Genomic DNA, 25636 nt, shown 5'->3' with positions numbered 1-25636 from the left:
TAAAGGCTTCCGCTTCTAAGAATTTATTCCAACTGCAACATTTAATATTCTACATTCCTCACCAAAGAAAAACATTAATTCAGTACATTGAACTGGACATGTGGCTAAGAGATTATACCACTTCACTAATATTTTAACATTTGCAATTATGCAGTAGCAAGGCCTGGTTATTTACATGCAGTAACATTAAGAATTATTCCTGTCCTCCACCCCATTACAGCATGGATTATTTCATTGTGGGATGCAGTGTTACAGTCCCCTAATCCTTTCTGATTTGAGACTTGGCATATGATACTCCTGGAAAGTTGTGTTAAACTGCATGGACTCCGTACGCAGCATGTTATCAATACTGCCACCTGGTGTCTTAGAAGCATAAATACCGCTTACATTGGTAGGAAGTAATTACAAGCGATCGTTTACTTTTTTAATTTAATGTATAAAGAAAGGTTACTATCATATTATGTACAATATTACTCCTGAATGCTTCTTTAATTACATTTTCAGAAACGGACCTAAATTAAAGTTTACGGAATAGTCTTTGTTACCAGACTAATATGACCTTGATGATGTTATTATGTACGCATTCAATTAAGAAGTTTTTAATATATAATAATAATGATAATGATAATATCAATAACAATGGTATATAGTATTCATGATAATATCGATAACAATGGTATATAGTATTAATGATAATATCGATAACAATGGTATATAGTATGAGAACATCGATATAATTTATACTATATACCATTGTTATCGATATTATTATTATTATTATTATTATTATAAATTAAAAACGTCTTAATTGAATGCGTACATAACAATGGTATATAGTATAAATGATAATATCGATAACAATGATATATAGTATTAATGATAATATCCATAACAATGGTATATCGTATTAATGATACTATCCACAACAATGGTATATAGTATAAATGATACCATCAATATAATTTATACTATATACCATTGTTATCGATATTATCATTTATACTATATACCATTGTTAACATCGATAACAATGGTATATAGCCTTCCCCAGTTCACTTTAAATAAATGACCGATAGTATGCTTGTTCGCTTTTGGGGCTCCTGCACACGGTTGTATATTAGGCCCATGCAGAGTAAAATATCTGCCCTAGGAGTCACAGCTGCTATGTATTTTTTTCCTCCCAGACATGCATTACAGAATACACTTCACGTGGCTATAAACCCGTGACCACCAGTACATACGTTCACACATGCATGGGTACAGATGTAGTTTCCTAAATGCAAAATGTAGAATTTTGTGGAAATACGTCCATATGCGTGCATGTGTAAATACAAGTCCTGGCAGTGTACCCTCACATAGTCATATACAGTGTATACTGTAAAGTAGATATTTAAACAAAATTAGAGTAAGGAAGTATTCTCAGCAATGGATCACTCTGATTGGTAGTGCCACATCCCTGAATTCGGTATAGAAAGAACATCTTCCTATGGTTTTTAGGCAAAAAATGTCCATAAGTTATACATTTTATTAACAAAAAAATGTTTGCTTTACAAAGTGCAAACAGTTTAATGAAATGGCAATACACAGAGAAACAAAACTAGTGCAGCATAAAAATATCCAACGAGTTTCGAAGCTTTGGATGCGCTTCTTCTTGAGGGGTAGGAATATATGAAGCAATAATATTCATACCCCTGAAGAAGCGCATCCAAAGCTTTGAAATGTGTTGGATATTTTTATGCTGCACTAGCTCTTTGTCTCTCTTCATGATTTACTGTTTTCACTTTTTATAGATGGGACATTTTTTTTTACCATATTTTTGTTCATAAAATGTAGAACTTTTAAACATACTTATGGACATTTTTTGAGTGCCTGTAAAGTCCAAAACCCTTAGGAGATAAGTTTTTTCTATCTTTAAACAAAATGAAGGCAGCAGCTGTGGCTCCTAGGCGCCACATATACAGGCATATCCTACTTTGTATGGAGATATACCCTAATATAGGGCGCATCTAGGAGCCCTTCGCATTATGTGATAAAGAAAATACTTGCCATTTAATTCTTCTTCAGGGCAGGGCTGATATGCAGCGTGTGGCTAATGTGGTGATAAATATATATATATATATATATATTTTTAATAATATGCAGGGCAGCACAGAGACTGCATGCCAAGTGTTTGGCGTATCTGCCTTGCAACACTGGAGTCCATGGTTTGAATTCCATCCAGGACACGGTCTATATGGACTTTGCATGTTCTCACATGGGTTTCCTCCCACGGTTCAAAGACATGCTGGTAGGTGAATTAGCATTTAGCCCTAGTATATTATTCTGATCAGTGCACCCAAGATTGCTGCGTCAACCCCTATCTGTCCCAACTCCACTCTGATAACTGCTTTAAGTCCTCAGGGAGAAAAAGGCTATAGAAATACACTTTAAAAGCAGAAGTTTAACCTAAAAGGAGGAGGATGCACTTTGTGCCCCCTTCTATTTTTGGCACTTTTTTGGAATGGAGGGCAGGTACCTGCTTTTTACAGGTACCCACTCTCATTTCTAGTCGGATCACTGGAATTTCTTCCCCTCCCCACACCCCGAGCCTGCAACCTTCTGGGACACAACACAGTTCCCAGAAGCCTGCAAAACCATCCACAAAGTGCAACTTTGCATGCACATGCTTAGTGGGCTGCCGGCTGTGAAGCCACATGGAATTACATCTAAATGCTCACAGTAAAACATGCTGGCGTGGAGGACCCAAAGACCAGCAAATTAGTGGTTTAGGTGAGCACGGCGCTAGACAGAAGAGTGTCCCTTTATTAAAAGTCAGCAGCAAGCACTATTTGTAGCTGCGGACTTTTTATTTTTTTTTTTTTTAAAGCTGAAGAACCGCTTTAATAAAAATATCCTGCCACCTGACACAAGTATCACTCCTCTAAACAGGAATTCAAATAAAAAAATGACCCTGCTTGCTTTGCTTATCCACCACTTAGGAGGTCAGCCTTCCTGGAATTTGTAGGCCAATTACAGTGCCTTTAAAAAGTAATCATATCCCTTGAAATTTTCCAAATTTTTTCATGTTACAACCAAAAACAAATGTATTTTATTGGGATTTTGTATGATAGACCAACACAAAATGGCACATAATTGTGAAGTGGAAGGAAAAGGATAAATGGTTTTCAAAATTTTTTGCAAATAAAGATCTGAAGAGTGTGGTGTGCATTTGTATTCAGCCCCCTTTACTCTGATACCCCTAACTAAAATCTAGTGGAACCAATTGCCTTCAGAAGTTACCTAATTAGTAAATAGAGTCCACCTGTGTGTACTTTAATCTCAGTAAAAATACAGATTTTCTGTGAAGCAGTCAGAGGTTTGTTAGAGAACCTTAGTGAACAATCAGCATGATGAAGGCCAAATAACACGCCAGACAGGTCAGGGATAAAGTTGGAGAAGTTTGAAGCAGGGTTACGTTCTAAAAGAAAATCCGGAGCTTTGAACATCTCACGGAGAACTGTTCAATCCATCATCTGAAAATGGAAATATTGCGGCACAACTGCAAACCTACCAAGACATGGCCGTCCACCTAAAAGGACAGGCCGGGCAAGGAGAGCATTAAATTAGGGAAGAAGCCAAGATGCACATTATAACTCTGGAGGAGCTGCAGGGACCCACAGCTCAGGTGGGAGAATCTGTACACAGGACAACTATTAGTGGTGCACTCCACAAATCTGTCCTGTATGAAAGAGTGGCAAGAAAGCCATTGTTGAAAGAAAAGCCATAAGACGTTCTGTTTACAGTTTGCGAGAAGCCATGTGGGGGACACAACAAACTCGTGGAAGAAGGTGCTCTAAGCAGATGAAAACAAAATTTAACTTCTTGGCCTAAAAGCAAAATGCTATCTGTGGTGGAAAACAAACACTGCACATCACCCTCAACTCACCATCTCATCGTGAAACATGGTGGTGGCAGCAGCATCATGTTGTAGGGATGCTTTTCTTCAGCAGGGACAGGGAAGCTGGTCAGAGTTAATGGGAAGGTGGATGGAGCCAAATACAGGGCAATCTTAGATAAAAACCTGTTCAGAGTCTGCAAAAGACTTGACTGGGACAGAGGTTCACCTTTCAGCAGGACAACTACCTGTTGGAAAGGCCCAGTCAAAGTCCAGACCTAAATCCAATTGTGAATCAGTGGCACGACTTGAAAATTGCTGTTCACAGACGCGCTCCATTCAATTTGACAGAGCTTGGGCTATTTTGCAAAGAAAAATGGACAAAATGTTACTCTAGATGTGCAAAGCTGGTAGAGACATAACCAAAAAGACTTGCATTTGTAATTGCAGTGAAAGGTGGTTCTACAAATTTTTGACTCAAGGGGGCTGAATACAAGTCCACATCACACGTTTCACATACTGTATTTATAAAAAATGTTGAAAACCATTTATCATTTTCCTTCCACTTCACAAAAAATGTGCCCATTTGTGTTGGTCTAGAGCAGGGGTTATCAAACTATGGCCCTCCAGTTGTTCAGGAACTACTATTCCCATCATGCTTACTCATGTCTGTGAATGTCAGAATTTTACAATGCTTCATGGGATGTGTAGTTCCGCAACAGCTGAAGGGCCATAGTTTGAGGATCCCTGGTCTAGAACATAAAATCCCAATAAAATACATTTTTGGTTGTAACATGACAATACAAAAGGAAATGTCAAGGGGTCTAAATGCTTTTTCAAGGCACTGTACCAGCAACAGGATAATTTTATACACTGGAACTTTTAAACACACTAACAGCTATTTTCTGGAAAAAGAAGTCTGTTGTGATGACCCTAAAGTGTGTAGCTTTCAAAACCATGGTCTCCTAAATCAGTTATGGTGCACTAAGCACTTCTCTCCAATTTTGCCCATTACATCAGTTACATGTAGCTATACATATTTTGAACATGGTCAACACAGCAGGTCTAAGTTGGCTTTAATACCAACACATTACTGCATCATCAGGTTCAACAAACTTTGGTGTCAAACATAAGAATGTGCCCTACTTAAAAGTCAAGCTTGCTTGGCAGCTCTACGCGAATCCAGTGCAACCTTAATATTAGATATCACATGAGTTCACTGTGTTAGAAACCACTTAATAGAAGATAAAAAGGTGCGATGCCAAGCAATATATATTCATAATAAAAAGTCAAGCAATATATATTCATAATAAAAAGTCAAGCAATATATATTCATAATAAAAAGTTGCTAACCATTGTGCGTCCGCCGATGAGCATCATATGCATCTTCCTTCGAGAACTGTGCTCCACACTGTTCACACACAAATGCTTTAGCTCCGGCTGTAAATGAAAAATACAACTTTGTGAACATCCACAACATTAATATTACAGAAATAGCTTGGTAATTGGTCAAGGGGGTAAAATACAACCTTTACATTGCCCATACAATGTGCTTATAATTCAATGATCAAATACCACAGTAAGCCCCATTTATAGAATCAGAGTAAAGTAAAAGTGTTGTGTAGCTCACAGTAACTAATTGTGATATTTTTCCCTGTATATTACTGTAAAGAAAAAAAAGGTGCAAAGGATCCAAGAGCGAGCATGGTTGACAGCGCTCCTTTCTCCCCCATCGTCAAACTAAACTGCACTGAAGCAGACGAATAATTAGTTGTGATTAGCAGACCTGGTGTCCCGCAGCAAGCACTCACCCCTGACCAGCACTGTCAATTCTAAATCATAGGAAGTGGGCATGGCAGCAGCTACATTTTTATTGTGTTAAGTTACCCCCTCGGACATACCAGATCCCAGCCTAAACCACCTCACCACCATTGAGGAAAAAAAAAAAGTGTAATTGAACCTTACAAAAGCTGCAACAGCTGACCTAACTTACATTACCTAGCCCCATTGGTGGGTGTTTGACTCTAACCAAGTCATTATTCATTTGCATGTACACCAAATTTACATGTAGTTGTCCAACCTAGTTCTATCTTTAGGATTTTACTAAATCAGATGTCATACTTGGCCACTATTGTGGACTTGTTTTTCAATGTGCAGGCATGTTAGGAGTTCAAGTCTTCCAAAGTCCACAGATTACTTGCTTGTTTTCTATTAGCAAACCACTAAGTAACAAGACAAGGCACTACCAAGCCAGCAATGGCACCTGCCTAGTCCTATCCTTAAAGGCCTGTACACACGTAGCGATTGTCGGCTGTAAATATTCGGCCAACGTCCGATCGGCCGATTGTCGGCTTGTTAGTATGATGCTTCCGACAACCGACTGCGACTTTTCGGCCGAACAGAATCTGGTGTGCATGCTATAAAATTTTTGTTGGCCAACACCAGAACGGCCGATTGTTCCTCAGTCAGTACAGAATTCGGCCGACATACAGCAGATGAGCAAGACTGGGCATGCTCAGAAGAAAAAAACACGGAAATTTAACCATCACATGACATCACTTCTGTAGTCGGCTGTTGGCCGACAAAATTCGTGTGCAGTCTTTAGCACTTTTCAACCGACAGGACAGCACCGGACAAAAGAAGGCCGATTGTTCGGCCCACAATCGCTACGTGTGTACGAGCCTTAAGGGTTGACATTAAATAGCCCCCCCATTAGCTCCAATCAGGGTGTAATAAAAATAGGTCTCCATGGGAGTTATGGCGGAACCTTTTACAATTTTTTTTAGCAACACTACATCCAGCACAGGTACGGAGATCTGGATTCTTCATTTCAAGACTAGAGCTACAGTCTACTTCAGTGGCCTAAAGTTTTGAGTTTTGCTAAAGGCTTTGTAAAAGCTTGCTGAATAGGATGCTCTTCAAGCTAGAGTTTCAGCTAGGACCATGCTGGAAACAATATACCTTATTAGGAAAAATTGCTATCAAACAGAGTAGCTACCCAGTATGATTTGGAAAAGCTGCTCGCTTTCAAAAACAGGAAAGCGGTTACTTTCCAAAAACCGTGGCAAGTCTGGACTCAACAATCCTCTGACCTGATGTGAGGTAACCTCTCTTAAACAGTACCCCAATATGACATGTTTTAGCTCTCCATTTCCATCCATATATCCCAACAACCTGGTGGCAGGTCCCTAATCATTCCCCCCCCCCCTACTCCTTCCTTGTTTCGGGTTCTTTCTTACTACCCCTTCTCCGTAAGGATATTTTAACTCGGACCAGGGAAACCCACACAGGTAGTGGCGACACCTGTGTTTCGAGAACCTACATAGGTGGAATCCGCTCCCTCGCAGTATGTACCCAATTGGGGTGAGGGTCCGGAATCTGCAGCAACTGAGAAAGTCCCTACTCTGAGTATGATCCCAAGCGTGTTGCATTGATATAGAAGTTTTGTTTTTGTAGAGTCCCACTGAGGTGTACTATATATGGTTATATCCTTGTTTTTTGCATTTATGTACTAACAGAATGCTGTATTGTATCATTCATGACTTGACCTCAACTTAAAACTTTACATGTGTTTATACTACATATCTTATTCCATGTAATGTTCTCTTATTTTCTTCTTGAATAGAAATGTATTTACAAAAAAAAAAAAAAAATATTAGGAAAAATATAATTCTGCCCTGCCACGTAGGTGGGCTCTATGCAATGGTGACATTTTACAATGCTCATCTAATAAAAAAGGTATTGGTGGGGTCACTGGTGTGTTCGCTAAACTGCAGATAATTGTGCCTCTCAATAGTATGTTCTGTTTAGGTGTCAAAACCCAGCATGGGCCATTTTAAAACCCAAAAGTAGACCTAATTTTTACTCTGACCACCAATGGTCCTCTTTTATTCCAATCTTAAACTTTAAAAACATAACCCTTAACCTTTAAAATTACACCCCAACATCTAACTTGTACCTTATTTGCAACCTTGCCAACCTAGCTCTGCACGTAAAACCTAACCCAATCCTAAAACCTAAAAAGGAATGAAAACTGAGGTTAACACTGCAGCATAGCTAGCAACAGAATTATGCCAGATTTATCCCCCACCTTATCATTTAAACTATAAAACAGCTTTTTTACATGTTGTTTTTTTTTCTTAGTATGAATGGTTAAAAAATATTTTAGCAATTCTTACGATCACCTACCAAAAAATGTAATACTACCCATAAAAAAACAAAAAAAAAAAAACGGTTTTAATATGTAGATCATAAAAATTCCTGCGGGTTTCAAAAATAAACACACTGGCAATTTGCTAACAAGATCTGCATGTTCAGTCAGACTAGGAAGAACATTGTGTTCCAAAACAGTGTCCCGAAAAATTTAAATAAATAAAAAATTAAAGCATAAGAGAAAAAAAAAAAAAAACACATACATAACACACAAACCAGTGGAGAGAGAGAACAATGAGTACAGACAGTGCTTGCTTTATGGCAGGCTCTTTGTACAGTCTTATTTACAGTACTCCTTATCAGTACAGGAACAGCCCCTGCCTGCCAAATTCAAATAGCTAGTACAGAGTGTTCCCTGCGCCTCTTTTTTTATATCATTGTCAACAAAACAAGAAGGGAAAAAAAAAAAAAAAAAAACACTCCACTAGAGCAGAGAATGAGTGGAGACAGAAATAGTATCAAGGTTATTCTTTTTTAAAGTTCCTTTTTTTTCTTTTTTTAATGGCAAGCTGCAGAAAGGGACAACATGCTTGTTTGGAAGAGTTTAACTAATCTAATGGGAATAAAACCGGCTTTTCAGTTCTCACCAATTTTCTAATGTCTGGGTTATTTTACCTCCAGCTTTATGTATGAGCACCTAAAGGGAATGCTTGATGCTCATTCCTGTTGTGCGCCAAGAGCATCCACTACACTTGAAAGCCCTCAAACTTAGCACTATCCCCCACAAGGAGTGCACTTCACCATTGCTTGTTAAGGCAACCTATTTTACAAGGATGGAAGAGTCTGAGCAAACCACCAAAAAAGATCTGTCTTGCAACCATTTATTGAAAAGGATGGTCTGGCAATAAGCTGGCATTTCATCCATTAAGATGCTTTAGCCTAGGAGTAGGAGTTTTAGCCTATACCATGCCTTATGCAGGATGGAATGCATTAGAACAGGGGTGTCAAACTCAATTTCATCACGGGCCGAATTAGGATTATGGTTGCCCTCAAAGGGCCAGTTGTATCTGTAAGACTGGATGTCCAGAGCACCCACCCCATCCCCATCATCATAAGTCAAGAGTCCCTCACCCTCCCTTACATGACAGTGCACCCCTGAGTCTGGAAGAGGACCAGAGGAGGGCTGGAGTCCACTGAATGCTAAGACCAGGGGAAGTGGAGAGGAGAGGGTGCCACGGCTACAAAGAGGTGCAGGATCTGTAGGATGAGATCTGTGTTCCTCTCTGTTGTGGACTGCTGAGATGGTGAAGGGGGGGGGGGGTAGATTCAAGCCTCTCTGTGGCTGCATGGAGAAGTGCAGGATCTGGTGGAGGAGTTTTGTCCTCTCTGCTGCTGACTGCTGCAGAGGTGCGAGGGCCACATGAAATGGCCTGGAGGGCCGGATTCGGCCCTGGGGCCTTGTGTTTGACACATGTGCATTAGAAGAACGCAACAGTTTTGTGCTGGGTGGCCTCTCTCAAAAGAGAACAAGTAAGGAGTTTACTTTAGTCCTTCAAGAGAAGAAGACTATACCCTAATGGCTCATTGTAGGCCACTGGTCAAAATAAAACAGTTGCAGGTATAACTCTGTAAAACCTTCATTTGTATCAATTGCTCCCCCAAGGAAGCACTAAAAAACACTCGTGGGTGAATACAACTTGTTAATGAGGAGATTTAGAAGAGAATGGCCAAACAAGAAGTTTACTGAACACAACACTTGCACTCTTGAAGAGGATGGGCTATAGTTGCAGGACACTATATACACCAGGTTAGAATTTTCTAATCTATGAATAGAAAAATAAGGCTACAGTAAGCACGAGTGGACTAAAAGTGGAAAAACTGAAGACAGGAATCTTGACTTTAACATGTACACTACAGCATTGACAGGAGGATGGTAGGGACCTATAATGTTTGGGCTTGAAAAACAAGCAATCATTAACCTTTGCAGCTGTAGGCACTGTGGAGCACATTATCCTTAAAGTACAACTAAAGCAAAATTTGTTTTTTCAGTCTGGGATAGAGTGGAGAGGGATTCGAATACGTCAGTTTTTATTGCTGTCTGTTTGCCCATTAAGGAGACCCCCCTCCCTTCTATTTGTCCAGTTTACCATTATCATTGAAAGTAAAAGAAAATCCCAAATTTTGGGTTGTCCCAAGAAAAGTAATAGAACAAAAAAAAAAAACTTCCTGTTTGGCTATTGGACAGGAAGAGAAGGGAAATCTGGCCAATGGGATACAGATGGTAGAAAAAAATAAAAAATCTGAGAGGGTTTAACTATCCCTTGCTCTTCTCAAAATGAAAGTTTTGCCTATACTGATAGTTTTACATTAATATTCCCAGCAGAAACACTTTAAATGCTATTAAAGTTAATCTCTCAGCAGCTCAGCTCACCCTATTCCTTCCTGCAATGGCAGGCTTCCAGCCTTGTATTGTACACAAAGCAGAAACTATAGGACAGTGATGGCAAACCTTGGCACCCCAGGTGTTTTGGAACTTTATTTCTCGTGATGCTCAACTATATTGCAGAGCGCATGAGCATCATGGGAAATATAGTTCCAAAACATCTGGGGTGCCAAGGTTCGCCATCAGTGCTTTAGGAGATGGAGCCAAGCTGCTAAGAACTAGCTAGAGGGACATCAGTACTTCTGCTGAGATATTGGAGGATGAATTTCTCCACAGTTACTGCATCTACAGAGGCCATTGGGGAATTATTGTAAAGCCCATTTAGCGCTTCTTACTTGAAAGTCCATAACTATTACAGTCTATTAAAGAAAAATCATACTCAGCAGTATAATCTTTTCGGTTCAGCCAGGGGAGTAGGTGGGGCTTAATTAAACTGCTTCTTTAAAAAAGGGGAAAAAAAAAAAAGAAATCTAAGACAGCACCCTCTAGGGATGACAGAGGGCATAACTAGCATGCCACCTCATAGTTCCCTCAGCTACCATGTTGCACATGAAGCAGGAAAATAAATTAGCATTTTGACATGATTGTGGACACTGACAAATGTTGAAAACAAACAAGTCATTAAAAGGGCAAGGTAATATGTCTATGGTCACATTTAGCAGAATTTAACAGACCCTTTAAACATGATTTTTATTAAGACTGGCGTTCTGGACATCAAAACAACCAATATATAGGTGCTTCTATTGCGGTCTCTTACTCCTTATGTTCAATGCAATTGCTAAACAAAAGCAAAAACATCTCCCTTGATGTCATCCTGTCTAGCTGTGAACGAGTTAAGTATTTTGGCTGTATTTATTTAGCACATTGCAGGCTGAATTGAAGTGTCCTGCCAAGCATTAGCTATTTAGGAGTGAGCCTTACGATGCACTGTGTCACTCGAGACTCTAAATTTACTAACAAGGAGATTTATTGCTGGGACAGGAGCCAGTGACCTGGTACAAACTGTCCCCAACAGTCACACTGTGCCAGCTAGTTAGATGCAGAGGGGGTCATAATGGGTATACTGGGGCAGGCAAATGTGTTTTCTTTCTGTGAGCAGAATATCAGCAAGGTGACATCAGTCACTGGCAAAGCCATTGACTGGTGACATCAGCAAACATCCTGCAATACTTCTTTCGCTATCCCAGTAAACATACCAACACATCAGATGTAAAGCCCTTTACTGCAAGCAATAGTCCCCCAACTACACCCGCCAACACATCCCAGATTAAACATACATATGCGGTTATAAATCTTCTGAAATTCAAACTGTTGCTGTCAGTTATTCAGTCACCATCTAAAATGTTACAGCTTACAAATTAAAGAATTTCCTTGGTCATTCTAGAGCAGTGGTTCTCAACTCCGGTCCTCAGGACCCACTAACAGGCCAGGTTTGCAAGATAACTGAAATACATCCCAGGTGATATAATTTGCTGCTCAGTGATTGCAGTACTCTAGTCTGCATCTCCCCAAGAGAATACTTAAAATCTGGCCTGTTAATAGGTCTTTAGGACTGGAGTTGAGAACCACCGTTCTAGAGGTTTCTCCTGCAGCTATATTTTGAAGAAATATAGAGATTGCATAAAATACATAAAAATTCCCCATAATGCCAACCAACAGGAAGTATTTACTACTGGCTTGCCTTTAAAAGGTGCAGGCTCTGAGATAGTCATGTTGATTAGGGTAAAATCTAAGAAACAGAAGAATGACGGCATAAAAGAGACCCAGTGGTCCATTGAGTCTGCCCTATATGGAGTCAGATATATATATATACACACACACACACACACATATATATATATATATATATATATACACACACACACACACACAATATATATATATATATACACACACACACACACACACATTCAGGTATATATACACATTTTCTTTGTCTGATTAAAGATCTAGGCCTGTCCCAAGCCTGTATAAATCCACTTACTGATGACTAACTTATGACTAACTTACTACCTCTGCTGAAAATGTATTCCAAACATCAACTACTCAGAAAAAATTATTTCTAAGACTAGCTTTGAAATTTTCTCCTGCTAGTTTGAGGTGATGCCCCCCCCCCCCCTTTTGGTCATGATTTTGGCTTCATGTATTGAAAATACTGCCCACCTGAACCCTATTCACCCCTTTGATGTGTTTAAAGGAATGCACAGCAATGCACAGATTATATCTCGACTGGTTCAGCAGATTCAGACCATTAATGGGCATGCAAAATGTACCAAGTTGATTGATCAACTTGGGTACAATGAGCCTGACAGATTCTCTTGCATACATTAGTGGCTACTATAGGCGCTAGTAATAATCACTGTCTTCCCCCTCCCTCCTGCTGGGAGAAGACAATGGACCCAACAGGAGGGATTCCCGCATCAACACTGTATTGATGGTGAATCCAGCAAATTTCGCTCCATGTATGGCTGGCCTTGCATGCCAACTTCTGGAAAGTGACTTCTAGTTACCATTGGTAGCACAATGATAATACAGGAGATCAATTAAGAGTTAGAAAATGTAAATCCCACACAGTGAAAAACAAAAAGACAGGTGTTCGAAACAGGGTTTATTTTTCATTTTCAAAAATAATACCTTTCCAGGTCACCAATAATCACCTATTGGTGAATTTCAGATCTAGAGATAAATTGAAAACAGCATCTAGGAACAGCTGATTGGTCCAATTTGGCTGGAAGTCAGCTTCCTGCCCATACTAAGATGCATAACTTGTACACATACTTTCATGTTAACAATCCACTAATTGTCCCAGAATCATAGACATCATTTAACTCTGAATATTCTAACAGAAACTACGTAACTGACTTCATTACTCTGTAGCACAGATTTCAAGATGCTGTAAATAAGGCATTTGCCAGCAAAATAATTATTTTCATGCCACCGAGCGCATAAAAAAAAAAGTCTCATGAAACTTCGATACCTACATCACTAATTGCTAAAAAACAAAATAAAGCGCTCGCAAACAAAATATACACTGCTTCCCATTGAAATATGTAATAGTTAAAGAAGTCTGGCTGGTCACTTAACAGATACAGTGCTATTTGCCTTATTCCCCAAAATTAACCCTAAGCAGCTTCGCTCGCGATGAGTTCTGTATCCTGCTGAGCCCAATATTCACAGTAGCAGAATCAGCCAAAAGCTTCAAAACTTGGTTGGTTGGCACATCATTTTTGTACAATGTGTAAAGGTTATCTGATAATTATTTTGTACAATACACATTTCTTGATAACTGCTAACATCAGACAATTCTAACAATATCTCTGGGTACCTGGGAATCCCCTAGAACTTCAGCAATAACTGACCACAAGTTGATGTGCAATTAAAAATACTAAGCTGAATATCTATTGTCTTAGAGAAGAAATCCATCATTTCAAAAATAAAAGCACCCATATACCAGAAGGAAAAGCAGCCGATTTCTTTAATTTAGCATTTGAGCCAGCAAGCATTGAACTCATTCTCTCTGGAGAAGAGACGCTTGAGAGGGGATATAATATCAATGTACAAATATCATACTGATGAGACCCTAGCATAGGGAACAAACTTTTCAGCGAAAGGAAATTTAAAAAAGACATGCAGCCATTGACTAAAATTAGAAGAGAATCGATTTAACCTTAAAGTCGTGAACGGCCCACCTCCCCCCTCCAAAAATGAAAGTCAGCAGCTACACATACTGTAATAATGAATATTAAGAGACCCTTACCTGTCCTGGAGTCCAGCTATGTCCGGGCATTGCATTTTTTTTTTTTTAATCAGCTGTCAGATGCTGCTGCCGCCATTGCCGATAGGGGAACCCGGCAGTGAAGCCTTGCGGCTTCACGGCCGGGTCCCTATTGCGTATGCGCAAAGCGTGCTGCAATCTTACTGGCATAGACGCAGAGGAGGGAGGAGGGGGCCGAACTTCTGACATACCTAACCGTGTCGAGGTTTGACGGAAGTGGGGACAGGGTACCTGTCAAAAACAGGTACCCGCTCCCCCCCGAAAGGTGCCAAATGTGGCACCGGGGGGGGGGGGGGGAGAAAGAGAAGCAGATGAGTAGAACTTCGCTTTAAACTGAGTAAAAGGTTCTTTACCGTCAGAGTGGAAGAATGTGGAATTCACTTCCACAAGCCGTGCTATCAGCAGGGAGCATCGATAGTTGCAGCTGTGGACATCTTCCTTCACCGGAGCAAGTCTTGAATTTCAGATTTATTTTACCATTTAACTGACCTTATAGAGTGAATAACAGTATTACATTTCTATTATTATTGTAATATAGTAAATATAGCAAGTAACCTGCGGGTAGAAAGTGGCGACGTCCATCTTGATACACCCCGCACTGCTCAGCGACAAACTGATTATATAGTGAAATAGACTATTTCACTCGGTTGCGGTGAAATAGTATATTTCAGTATAAAAGGTCAGTTTACTGCAAAAATAAGTCTGAAATTCAAGCGTTGCTTGGTTGTAAGAACCTATTCGCTGCTGCTGCGTGTAAGGTCACATTAAGAAAGCTATTGGAACACATAGTGCCCATGTTGGAACGCATGTGCAAAATGTTTTCTTGGCCGTCACTCGCAGACTCTGATAGAACACCGGCATCGGCCTGAAGACATCGGGGGATCGTAGGGACAAGGTAAGTTTCACTACAGGGTAATCCCGAGTGTGTCTCGGGGTTACCACTTTTGGTACTGAAAATAAGCCCGAGCCCCACCAGGGAGGTTAAGTGTGGAGAAATCATACAGTTGATCGTTTCATTGTCTTGATCTTTTGGTGGCATTTCTTATCAAACGAATGATCTTTCAACACGTTTCCATCTTATGATAGAAAAAAAAAAAATTTATGTAATACGCGTGCCCATTTACTGCATCTTCAAGTGTAATTTCAATATTTTAACATTTTCTTGTAGGCATTTTATTTTTATTTTTTTTTCGTATAGAAGAAAATCGTTACCATTTATGGTACAATCTTTCGTTTGATAGATGGTTTGTCTGAGGAAATCTGGCACGAGCCAGCAGTGTCTTGTGTCTGTGGGTAACCTAATGTAACTGGAGGGGAAGAAAAATAGTGGAGGACACTTTAATCAGGACTAGCACCGGTGATCAATAACAGTCATAATACTGCACTTACGATAAGACAATCCCCAGAAGTAAGGACATCACATTCTATGAGATATATTGTATGTGGAAGGATCAGGCAGTCGCTTCTTTACACTTCACATGTATATACTTTAAATCATATAAAAATCATTGTCCACCTCGGTCTGGACTTACTTTGAGAATCCTTGACTTAGTAAATCGCACCTACATTCAAGTCTACAAGCTTTAATAAATATGTCTCCCTTGTGCGACTGTCTACAAGAAAAGCTGTCAAACACGCACACATAGAGAAATCCATAATGGCCCCCGGCTTCTTTCCAATCTATTTTCTGCTCAGCTGGCTTTAAATGAAGTTATTATGACTCATTAAAAGAGCCGCAAGCCTGTGGAAGTCAGCCAATTACAATTTTAAATTTATCTTGTTCTTTGGGGTTTCAGACTGAGCTGGTTTACCCCTCCCTGGATGCTGCACACCCCAAATAAAATCTGTCCCATTTTTGGGGGTGTAAAGCAGGCTTGTTAACTCCGTGCCTGCCAGGACAACAGCCATGCATTGCCATTGCATCGGAGATGTTATAGTGTGTGAAGAAAAACTGCAATTAAGTGCACAGCTGTATGAAATAATAAAGGCCTGCAATTTTTTTTATTTTTTTTTTGTACGTGTACCCTGCAATTATACCGACTCTTTAAATGATGCAGTCTTATCCCCCCCAAAAAAGTTAACAATTCATGTTTTGTCCTATGCAATAAGTCCTAGGCTTATTAAAGTGTCACAAAACTCGGATAAAAAAAAAAATAAAAAAATTCAACTACATTTTTTTTTCTCTCAAAACATACCATCCCATTGATCTTAGCTTCTTCCAAATTCCTTTTTATTTGCTGCTGTGATGTGACTGTTAGGAGGTGGCTAGGTATGTTCTCTATGGTCCCATTCTATGTAGGAACACAGCCACCTTTTCTTGATCATTCTCAAAATGGATTAGGGACTATGGACTATGAGATTTGTAGTATGCATAGAACACTGCACATAAATACAACAAGCTCATTCCAAACATACAGAAGTGGAAAACGAGAGGTTGAGGACCCCATGGAAAACGAGAGGTTAAGGACCCCATGGAAAACGAGAGGTTAAGGACCCCATGGAAAACGAGAGGTTAAGGACCCCATGGAGAACATTACAAGGAGGCAGTAATACACAATAAGAAAAAATTTCATGACAACATTACAGGGGCAATTAAACAGTGGAAGTGTACATATTTTATGGGAATAAGGATGTAGCCCCCTTTCCTAAACAGGGGCTATGTCCGTTGAGTTTTTAGCTAGGCTTTTTAGATAGCTCTGACTAATTTTATCGTTTTTTACCGTGTTTTCCCCAATTTTATAGTTTTTTACTGGGTTTTTCCCCCAAGCTTAAGTTGGCTTGTGATTTTTCACTGTCGCCAGTAAATGTCTCTGGTATCACTGGTCACCGTATGAAGTTTCACAGAAAACTAAAAATGATGATTTTTTTTTTTTTTTTAATTTTTTTTTTTTTAGCCATTTTAGTAGGAGGTTGTTGCTGGGGGAAGATACAAATGTTTGGGATAGGTCACATGCTCTTACCCTGGACTAAGGCAGTAATGGTGAACCTTGGCACCCCAAATGTTTTGGAACTAGATTTCTCATGATGCTCAAGCACTCTGCAGTGTAATTGAGCATCATGCGTAATGTATTTCCAAATCATCTGGGTGCCAAGGTTTGCCATCACTGGCCTAGGGGGTGCTTCTGGATGGAGCTCTGCTCTTAGGCCCAATAGCCTGGTTCAGTGCCCAACGTGTGCTGAAGTGGTCCTGAATCTGTCCTGCCTGGTCTGGAGGAAGCTTTGCCAAGGAGGGGAACCAGCCCCTAGCTGAAGAGAGCCAGGAAGAAGGCTGGTCTCTAAGAAGGGCCTGGCGAGTCACTTGGAAGATTCACTTAAACCTGGGAATGTGCTTACAGTGTTGCTGGCTCAGCTTAAAAAGTTCTGACTCTGAAGCTGGACATTGATCTGTAGAGTCTGTAAAGCCTCATACACATGGACTAAATGTTGGGTGGCAGCAGATGGGTCAAGAGAAACTGGCTGACATTTGGCCTGCGTGTACTGGAGTCGGACCGAAGGCGAGGAGCGCTGACCAAAGTGTCCTTGGGGGGGGGGGGGGGTTTCCTTGCGTTTACTACAGTTTTTCTAACAATAAGCATTGCGCAGTAGCACATGGTTCATGAGAAGTAATGGACAACCAACACTGGTTAGCTGTTAAAAGGAGATGTACAGCCAAAGCTCGCTTGGCTGTACATCTCCTATGGATCACAGGAGTGCAGTTTGTTCTGCACTCCAGTGACATTTCTAGCAGAGAGCGGGCTGAAGGCTGTTCTCTGCTGATGTCACAGAAGTCAGTCCAGCCACCGCATCATCACAATGGAAGTCGGGATCTGTCAGGTGCCCGGACTGACTCCTGGCTCAGTGAGCCACCGAGAGCTTGAGCTGGCAGCTCCCTGCCCCTCCAAAGCCCAGCAACTCCAGTGAGCGAGGAGGGGGCAGAGCATAGAGCTGACTGACAGTCAGCAGCTCTATGCTCGCAGAGCTGTCAGGACCCAGCGATCAGTGGTGTTCAATCACTCAGTTCTCAGTGTAGAAGTGTCGGGGGGACGAGCGCTGCATCCACCTAGGTAAGTAAAATACTGGAAAAAAAAATTTAACGCCATACTGCTCTTTTAAGAAAGGGTGCCTAAATACACTGGCAACTTTGCATTGTACAAGCATGCACTTGTGATGAACTGTGTATAACCTAATGAATAAAAAGTAGCCCACTGATAAAAAACGCAGTTAGTAGGCTTTAAATTTGACATAGGTCCCCAATTTATTCAGTTAAGTCTTCAATAGTCCATAATTATTAACTGGTCAATTGTTACAAATGTCATATGAGGTACGTCCACATTAATTCTAACCAAATTGAAAAATATTGAATAAAGGGCCAATCCACCTAAAACTGATATTTTAACTTGCAGTGATGTGAACAGGTGTAATGGTTATTGGTGAAGGAGCATGGAATGAGGTCTTTGCACCTATAATCCCTCTTGATGACCATAGCTGATGGGCAAGACACTTGGCTCAAAAGTCTACACTTGTATTCCACCCACTTTATGACATTAAGATATACATGAAATGGCCCCATCATAGGTTTCCGGAAACAAGACTTTACATAATGACATGAAACACGGCGCATTTGTAGTCCAAAGTTCTTCTGGTTTTAGTCTATGCTTTAGGTCTTAGGTTTTAGCTCCCCATTCACAGTTCGAATTTCCAGTACCTATGAACTTGCCATAATTTTAACCATGGGCGCTTCTGCAAACACAGGGCTGCAGGGCTAAACAAGAGAAATCTTCACCTGTATTATATTTGGGAGCAGCTACTTTTATCCAAATACAATGCTTTGGTAATGCTGACATGTGCCTTACTGATGTGTGACATGTGACTTTCAATAAAAGGTACACTTTAAGAGCCATTCCCATTTCCCTACACTGTAAATGTGTCGCGGCAAGGACAGACATGGCAGATTCAGCTGCTTGCTGATTGTTACAGCAACTGCAGACTTCTCATTTATCGTTGGAATAGACGAGAGAACTGGTACTGATTTTATGCTTCAGCAGAGTACAATAAACTTCGCTGATTTGTAAGCAGAGACTACACAGATTATGTTAAAGTTAAATCTACTTTGTTTTTGCAGGTTTTGGCTCTGCTGCGGTTTTACTTTTATAGCTTTGTTACAGACTGTCCAACCCCTTGAAGTAATAACTTTGTATTGTATGAAATGCATGCTATGGGATTAAGACGATAAATGCAAAGTGTGTTTAAGCGTATTCTATGTGGCCAGTATGCTCCTAAAAATTGGACTTAACCTGTACTTTTAACTTAACGCTAGGTCAGTTTTTACAGTGTGCATACAGTAAATAACAAAAAAGACCTGGTCAAGTAATCCCCGATTGACTGATTCGCACTTTCAGCAGAGATCATATGACCAAAAGCCTAGGCATTATAGGTAGGTATAAAAGCTGGGCATTGTAATCAAACCAATGAATGATCCTACATTTACCCAGCCTGCCCATTTTCTATTCAGTGCAAACTGTATTGATAAAATGTAAACCTACCCTTCACTACTGGCACCCATCTCCTAATAACAATCACATGAATGACCATACTACGAATCCATATTTCTCCAGTGAGGCTGCTCATCTGCTGCAATTAGCGATAACATATATACTGGCTAATTATCAGACAAAGGTCAAAATCTTTGATTATGTTAAACGACGTGCATTTCTATGGTGTTACAAATGCATCCTTTAGTTAGAATGGACTTTGAAGCATAAAAATGCATACAAGGAGCCTCGCACTTTAGTCCCATTCCAGTCCCCTTTCCTACTAATCTGGTAACCCCATTTGCTCTTCTGTTTATAATGCAAAAGGAGATATTGAAAGACACATGAAATGAAAAAAAATTATTGGTTGGCCAAACCCACAATTAAAACGGAAACCAAAGCAGGGTGGATCAATCTAGTCAAAAACCATTGCTGTTGCCCAATAAAATTGGAAAGTTCTGCCGAAGTGATTTTGCAACTCCTAGACAAATCGCTTTTGAGAAATAGGATCATTACAAAAGGCAAGGCACATTAGGGGACAATTAAAGTATAAACCAATTCTACAGCATAAAAAAATATATATTTAAATCATATAGTGGACTGGTCACCCTAAAATTGTGAGTGATATGTTGATAAAAAAATGTTACTCTTACATGTTCACTTACGATATTTGCTGAAATTAAAGTTTAATTGTCTGACTTCCTATAACTGTAGAGCCCTCTGCTTGTGTTTTATGGCTCTCTGGTCAACTTCTATTTTATAAGTCCAATCAAAACATGTCAAAGACCTCAGCAATGGGTAACAGGTGAGGACACCGACATTAGATATCTCAGATCGGATACTTGTAAATGACAGGTCCAAATGGCGTTCGGATTATCTATGGGCTATAAAAGATCAGCTGTATATTAAATCAAGGATCCATAGTCTTCTGGCTAGGATGGAAACTTTTAGCCAACAGTCTTCCTTGCTTTCCCCTCGAAGTATGTGGTTACAAGATATGCATACAGGCAGGACAGAAGCATGGCTTTGTACTTAAAGAGAGCCTGTCACTATTCCCTACCTTCTTTCCCACAGATATATTATGGGGACTGTAATTATCAGCAGGATAGGAGGTGGACTACCAAGAAAACTTGCTGCCTTTAAGGCAACTACCTGTTTGGCTGGCTGAGGCTCTGAGTTTAAATGTTCTCCAAAAGCTCTGTCACTGCTTACACGAGGCTAATAACTTGTCTCCCACCCCGTGTAATGGTGGTCAGGCATGGTGACTGGCCAATCGGTGCCCAAGCATAGCAGGTTCACATCAAAACCCATGATCCCCCGAATAAAAAATAAAAAGCTCAGTTAAAACGTTAAAAACTTTTAAGAAATATTTTAACACTCTAAAGGAAATGGCTTCCAGTTGCTCCCTCTAAGTTGCCAGCGATCTCACTGGGCGCCTCAATGTCTGAAATCCCTTCACTTGCACATGCTTGTGGAATTTGGTATCCTGAGCCTATCCAGTATCCCACAAGGCAGCCCAGGGAACCCACCTTCTCCAGCAGTGTCTTCAAATCCAAGTTGTTAAAAGAAGTTTTTTTATTTTTTAGGGCTCCTGCACACTAGTGGTTGAGGGGCAGTACACCCCCCACTGTTCAGCTGCATTTTTAGCACCCCCCCTTACTGCACAGCATGTGTACACCTCCAGCTGGAGGTGTACACATGCTGTGGTGCTTTGCTTCGTGTCAAGAATTATACCCTCGGTGGGAATAGTGCCCTCCAAATGCAACTCATTCAAGAGAATGGGGCCACTCTAAGTGCCCTGCAACTGTGTGTAACGCTAGTGTTGGTTTCAAGGAGTTAAGGCAAATGGTGAGGTGGGCGCTCTGGAGAGTGGGCTCAATGCAGATTGCACTTAGACCCCAAAGCTAGGGTAAACAAGTCCACATACATTGAGTGTTTTTATTTGCATTTAAATGATTTGTTATACAAAGGTCCACGTGGATCCTAAAACTATTGTATGCCATGTCCATCATTCAGTTGCATACATAAAAAAATCAAACAAAAAAAACACAACACCCCCACCACGAATGGTCATATTGAGCTATCCTGATTTAGGACGACTGATCATATGTGCAAAATAAGATGATCAGATCAAGAGAATCAGGTGACGAGTCCTCAAACAAGTCTTATCAGACTTGGACAGAGCAGAATAATATCCGCTGACAATATTTGTTTCATGAGCCAGAACATTGACGGTGTGTTCAGACAGTGGGGGGAAAAAATAAAACTCATGTGTTAACAACTGTGTTTGTGCCAATATAAATAGTCAAACGTATGATCAATTCACTTACGATAAAAAGGAATATAACCATCTAGTTGACCCAGAACGAAGGACTAGTTGTTTCCATGTATGGCCACCTAAAGATAATGGATCTGTATAAGTTACGAGATCCCTAATGCACAATACAGTCCTTTGTTGTTTGAAGAGTGAGATTTATTGATAAAAAAATTATTGTTTTACATTATAAAACTATTCTTGGGATTATCATTCTGAAAAGTAGAGGCTCTATAGTCACCAGCTGAATGCAAAAGCTTCATCTTGTGCTCCGCATTAAGAAATATTTGGTGGCACTCGTTAAGCCCCTTCTGTTAAATAGCCATCGGCTGTAAGTTTTCCTTAGTAAATATGCAGGGGATGGATGCAAGGCTGCGTTTGTGAATATAAAACAAGCAATGATACTGTACTATTTCAGGACAGACCAGTCCTAACCGCTGGATGTTCTCAGTGCAAGGAGAAGAAACAATGCAGGATTGAACAGTCTGTGTTCTGCTCAAAAAGCACAGTGTGTACTGTACATAGCATAAAAACTCCAAACAGCCTCTAGACACAGGCTGCTTCCATCCGCCATCAAAACACTTTGTCTTGCATACAAAAATAAGACCCAGAGCTGTATGGAATACAAAATAAGCCCATTACAGTACGGGAGGGAGGAGAAGGGGGGAGAAGAGCTGCTACTTAGCAACAACGCAGAGCTTTAAACCTAGCTGCCTGTTGGGCATGCGATAAACATTAGTAGTGGAGATGCTTTTGCCATACCTAGGACTCTGGGTGGGTTAACCCCTTCTCTACTGCTACCTGTTGAACAGGCTGGCATCAATAGAAGACTCGGTTCTCGGTATGCCCTAAAATCTTCTGGATTGACCAAGACAGGTTAAAAAAAAAAAAAAAACGAAATAAAAAAGGAAGGGTTATTTGGCAAAATATTAGGCTAGGCATATTAAGTAAAGATTAGCATGGTGAAATATAGAATCCTAAGATTTCAAAATAGAAAACTCCGTTCTGGTCGTCACTTCTCATCAACAACCCTCAACCACCATTTATTGGACATCTTCACGCTCGTCAGGTACTTCGTCATTTTTTCCACAATGTTTGGTCGACACACTCAATCACTTTAATTTATCCCCCCCGCCCCCCAACACAACATGGACATTTGGTGCTCTTATGTCTGCCACCTGGATGCAGGTACCCTTTGGAAATGCACTTAGATTCTAAAAGGTTTATTTTATTTTTTTAATTCGCTTACCTGCTTTGTGTATTGGTTTTGCGCAGCAGCCCTGACCCTCCTCTTTTTGGGTCCCCTGCCAATACCCCCAATAGCAAGTCTCTGGGGGTACTCAAGCAGGCTCGCTCCTGAGCCATGCTCTTGAGGAGGACATTGTCCATTCATACACAGCTCAGCCCCACCACCTCTCTCCTCATTTGCTCACTGGCTGGAATTGACAGCAGCTGGAGCCTTTGGCTCCTGCTGCTGTGTGAGCCAATGAGGGGGGAGAGAGACCTAGAAGATCTACACGTGAGCATTGATGATTGAGATGGGGCTTGGGTGAGTATAAAGGGTGGGCTTGGGAGAGGGAGCTGAACCCTGAAGTTTTTTTTTACCTTAATGCATAAAATGCAATAAAAAGGGAAAAAAAAAAAAAAAACTTTCTGCCTTTCGAACCACTTTAAAGTGGTAATCTGGTCTGAAAATTAGGTCCCTTTTTGAAGATAAAAAAACACTGGATAAAAAAATGCTGGTAATCTTTTTTTGGTAGCATTTTAGAAGTGTTTAGGAGAGTTAGCCTTATTCACGTTTTTGCAGTTCATTTAAAAAAAAAAAAAAAAAAAAAACAATGCTATTAGCAGCGTATGGGAACATTTTTGCTGAGAAAAGGTTTCCGGGAAACTTTGACAAAACAATTCTTTTCTGCTCCTAGACGCGGAAGCTCAAAAAAATGCCAGCACCCTAAAGTAGTGTGCATGGACACCATAGGATAAAACTATTTAGCTTCTAGGAGCAGAAGAAACATGCTAAATAGCTTCTAAGAGATAGTGTGCATTGAGCCTAAAACAAATAAATGTACATATAAAAGGAGTTACTATACACTAAAAAGGGGATTATAGTGGTAACACATTTATACAGTACAGCACACCTTATTTGGTTTTCCGATATTTTGGGAAAGGGTTAAAAGCTCCCTGAGCGGAGACGACAGGGTGTCCCAGACACATCAAGTGATGGAAAATGTCCTCAATAAACACAATCAAAATATTTCTCCAAAAAAAAAAAAAAAATTGGATAAAGTTTACCGGTTATAGGTCAGGTTTTGGATTATTGTCCAAGCGACACCAGGACAGACCGCAAAGGGAAATATCCTTGGCACAGTCACAGAAAGCAATAAAGATTTTGCCAAGATTCTAAACTTTTTCCATACAGCATGTTTTGATGATTATTTGCAGGTTAGGGGTAATGGATAGACTAATATACAAAAAAAAAAAAAAAACACAGACCTGGAACTTTTAAATTCTCATGTGCTGCATGCGTGTGTTTAAAATTTGAGGGGGAGACACAGACTGCCAGATCCTAAATTTCCCATAAACCAATAAGTGAAGGAAATATTACTGTATTTCCAAACCTAGTATAATTGCAACTTACCAATCATTAGATGTGGTCAGGGCCATCTTTAATATATTGATTGGACCCTGGGCAAACATTTTCCTGGGCTGTCCTGAATTCACTTAACTATTTGCAGGCAGTGCGGGCTCAAGAAACAACTGCTTTGGACCTCACAACAATGACTGGGCCCGGGGCAGATGCCCCTTTTTCCCTGTGTTAAAGACGGCCCTGGATGTGGTGGCTGCATCAGTTTTCTTTTCTTTTGACTTTTTTTGCTTTCGGTCATCACCTTGTGATCTGGCCAGTAACATCTCCAGTATTAGTGAGACAAATCTGGAGGAATGAGAACAGGGGGCACAGCTGGCATCAGCATGGTCAGTCTTGGGGGGGGGGGGGGGGGTGTTAAATGTATCGGCAGAGTTGAATACAATAACAAATTGAAGCCAATCTTAGTTCATACTTTGTATTCTGTTACAGCAGATTATTTCCTTTTGAGATAACAGTTTTGCATGAATAAACCTAAAGCTGATCATTATAAGCACCCCTGCCAGTGTTAAGTGGTTTGTCTCATCTATGTAAACTAATAGATTCTGCCAAGGAGCTTGAGTTTCTGGAGAAATAACAGACTTGCTGGCTTGATCACCAGATGAAAATAAAAGAAATCCTAAAAGAGGAAACGATTACAGCCATCACATCTAAAAATTGGTAAGCTGCAATATAATGAATGTTTGCTTTTGGGTTCAATACTGCTTTACGGGTATCGGAGAAACATGGCCTTTTAAAATATTGAATACACCTTTCATACCTCGAAAGACTTGCATTTTGTAATAAGACATCTGTTGCAGAAGAGCAAGGAATGATATTTATTCGGCATGGCACCTAGAACTAAACACATCTTGGCACACTGGGGTTGATTTAGCCCACGTTCACATTGGTCCGGTTTGACATGCAATCTGGCATGTCAAATCG

General features: G+C 40.3%; 1 protein-coding gene across 5 annotated transcripts in view; it reads right to left on the bottom strand.

Moving 5' to 3' along the window:
• ZBTB16 (zinc finger and BTB domain containing 16) overlaps nucleotides 1-25636 on the bottom strand; it is a 197763-nt gene that overhangs the window by 44839 nt on the left and 127288 nt on the right. For all 5 annotated transcript variants that reach the window (XM_082273373.1, XM_082273375.1, XM_082273376.1 and 2 more), the window contains exon 4: nucleotides 5228-5314. In XM_082273373.1, coding sequence (XP_082129499.1) covers nucleotides 5228-5314 — 87 coding nt within the window. The remainder of the gene's footprint in view (nucleotides 1-5227; nucleotides 5315-25636) is intronic.

Source organism: Pelophylax lessonae (genome assembly GCF_965119305.1).
Source record: "Pelophylax lessonae genome assembly, chromosome: 12".
Lineage (NCBI taxonomy): Eukaryota > Metazoa > Chordata > Amphibia > Anura > Ranidae > Pelophylax > Pelophylax lessonae.
Note: the sequence above shows the minus strand (reverse complement) of the source record. Positions and strands in the feature narration are given on the sequence as shown.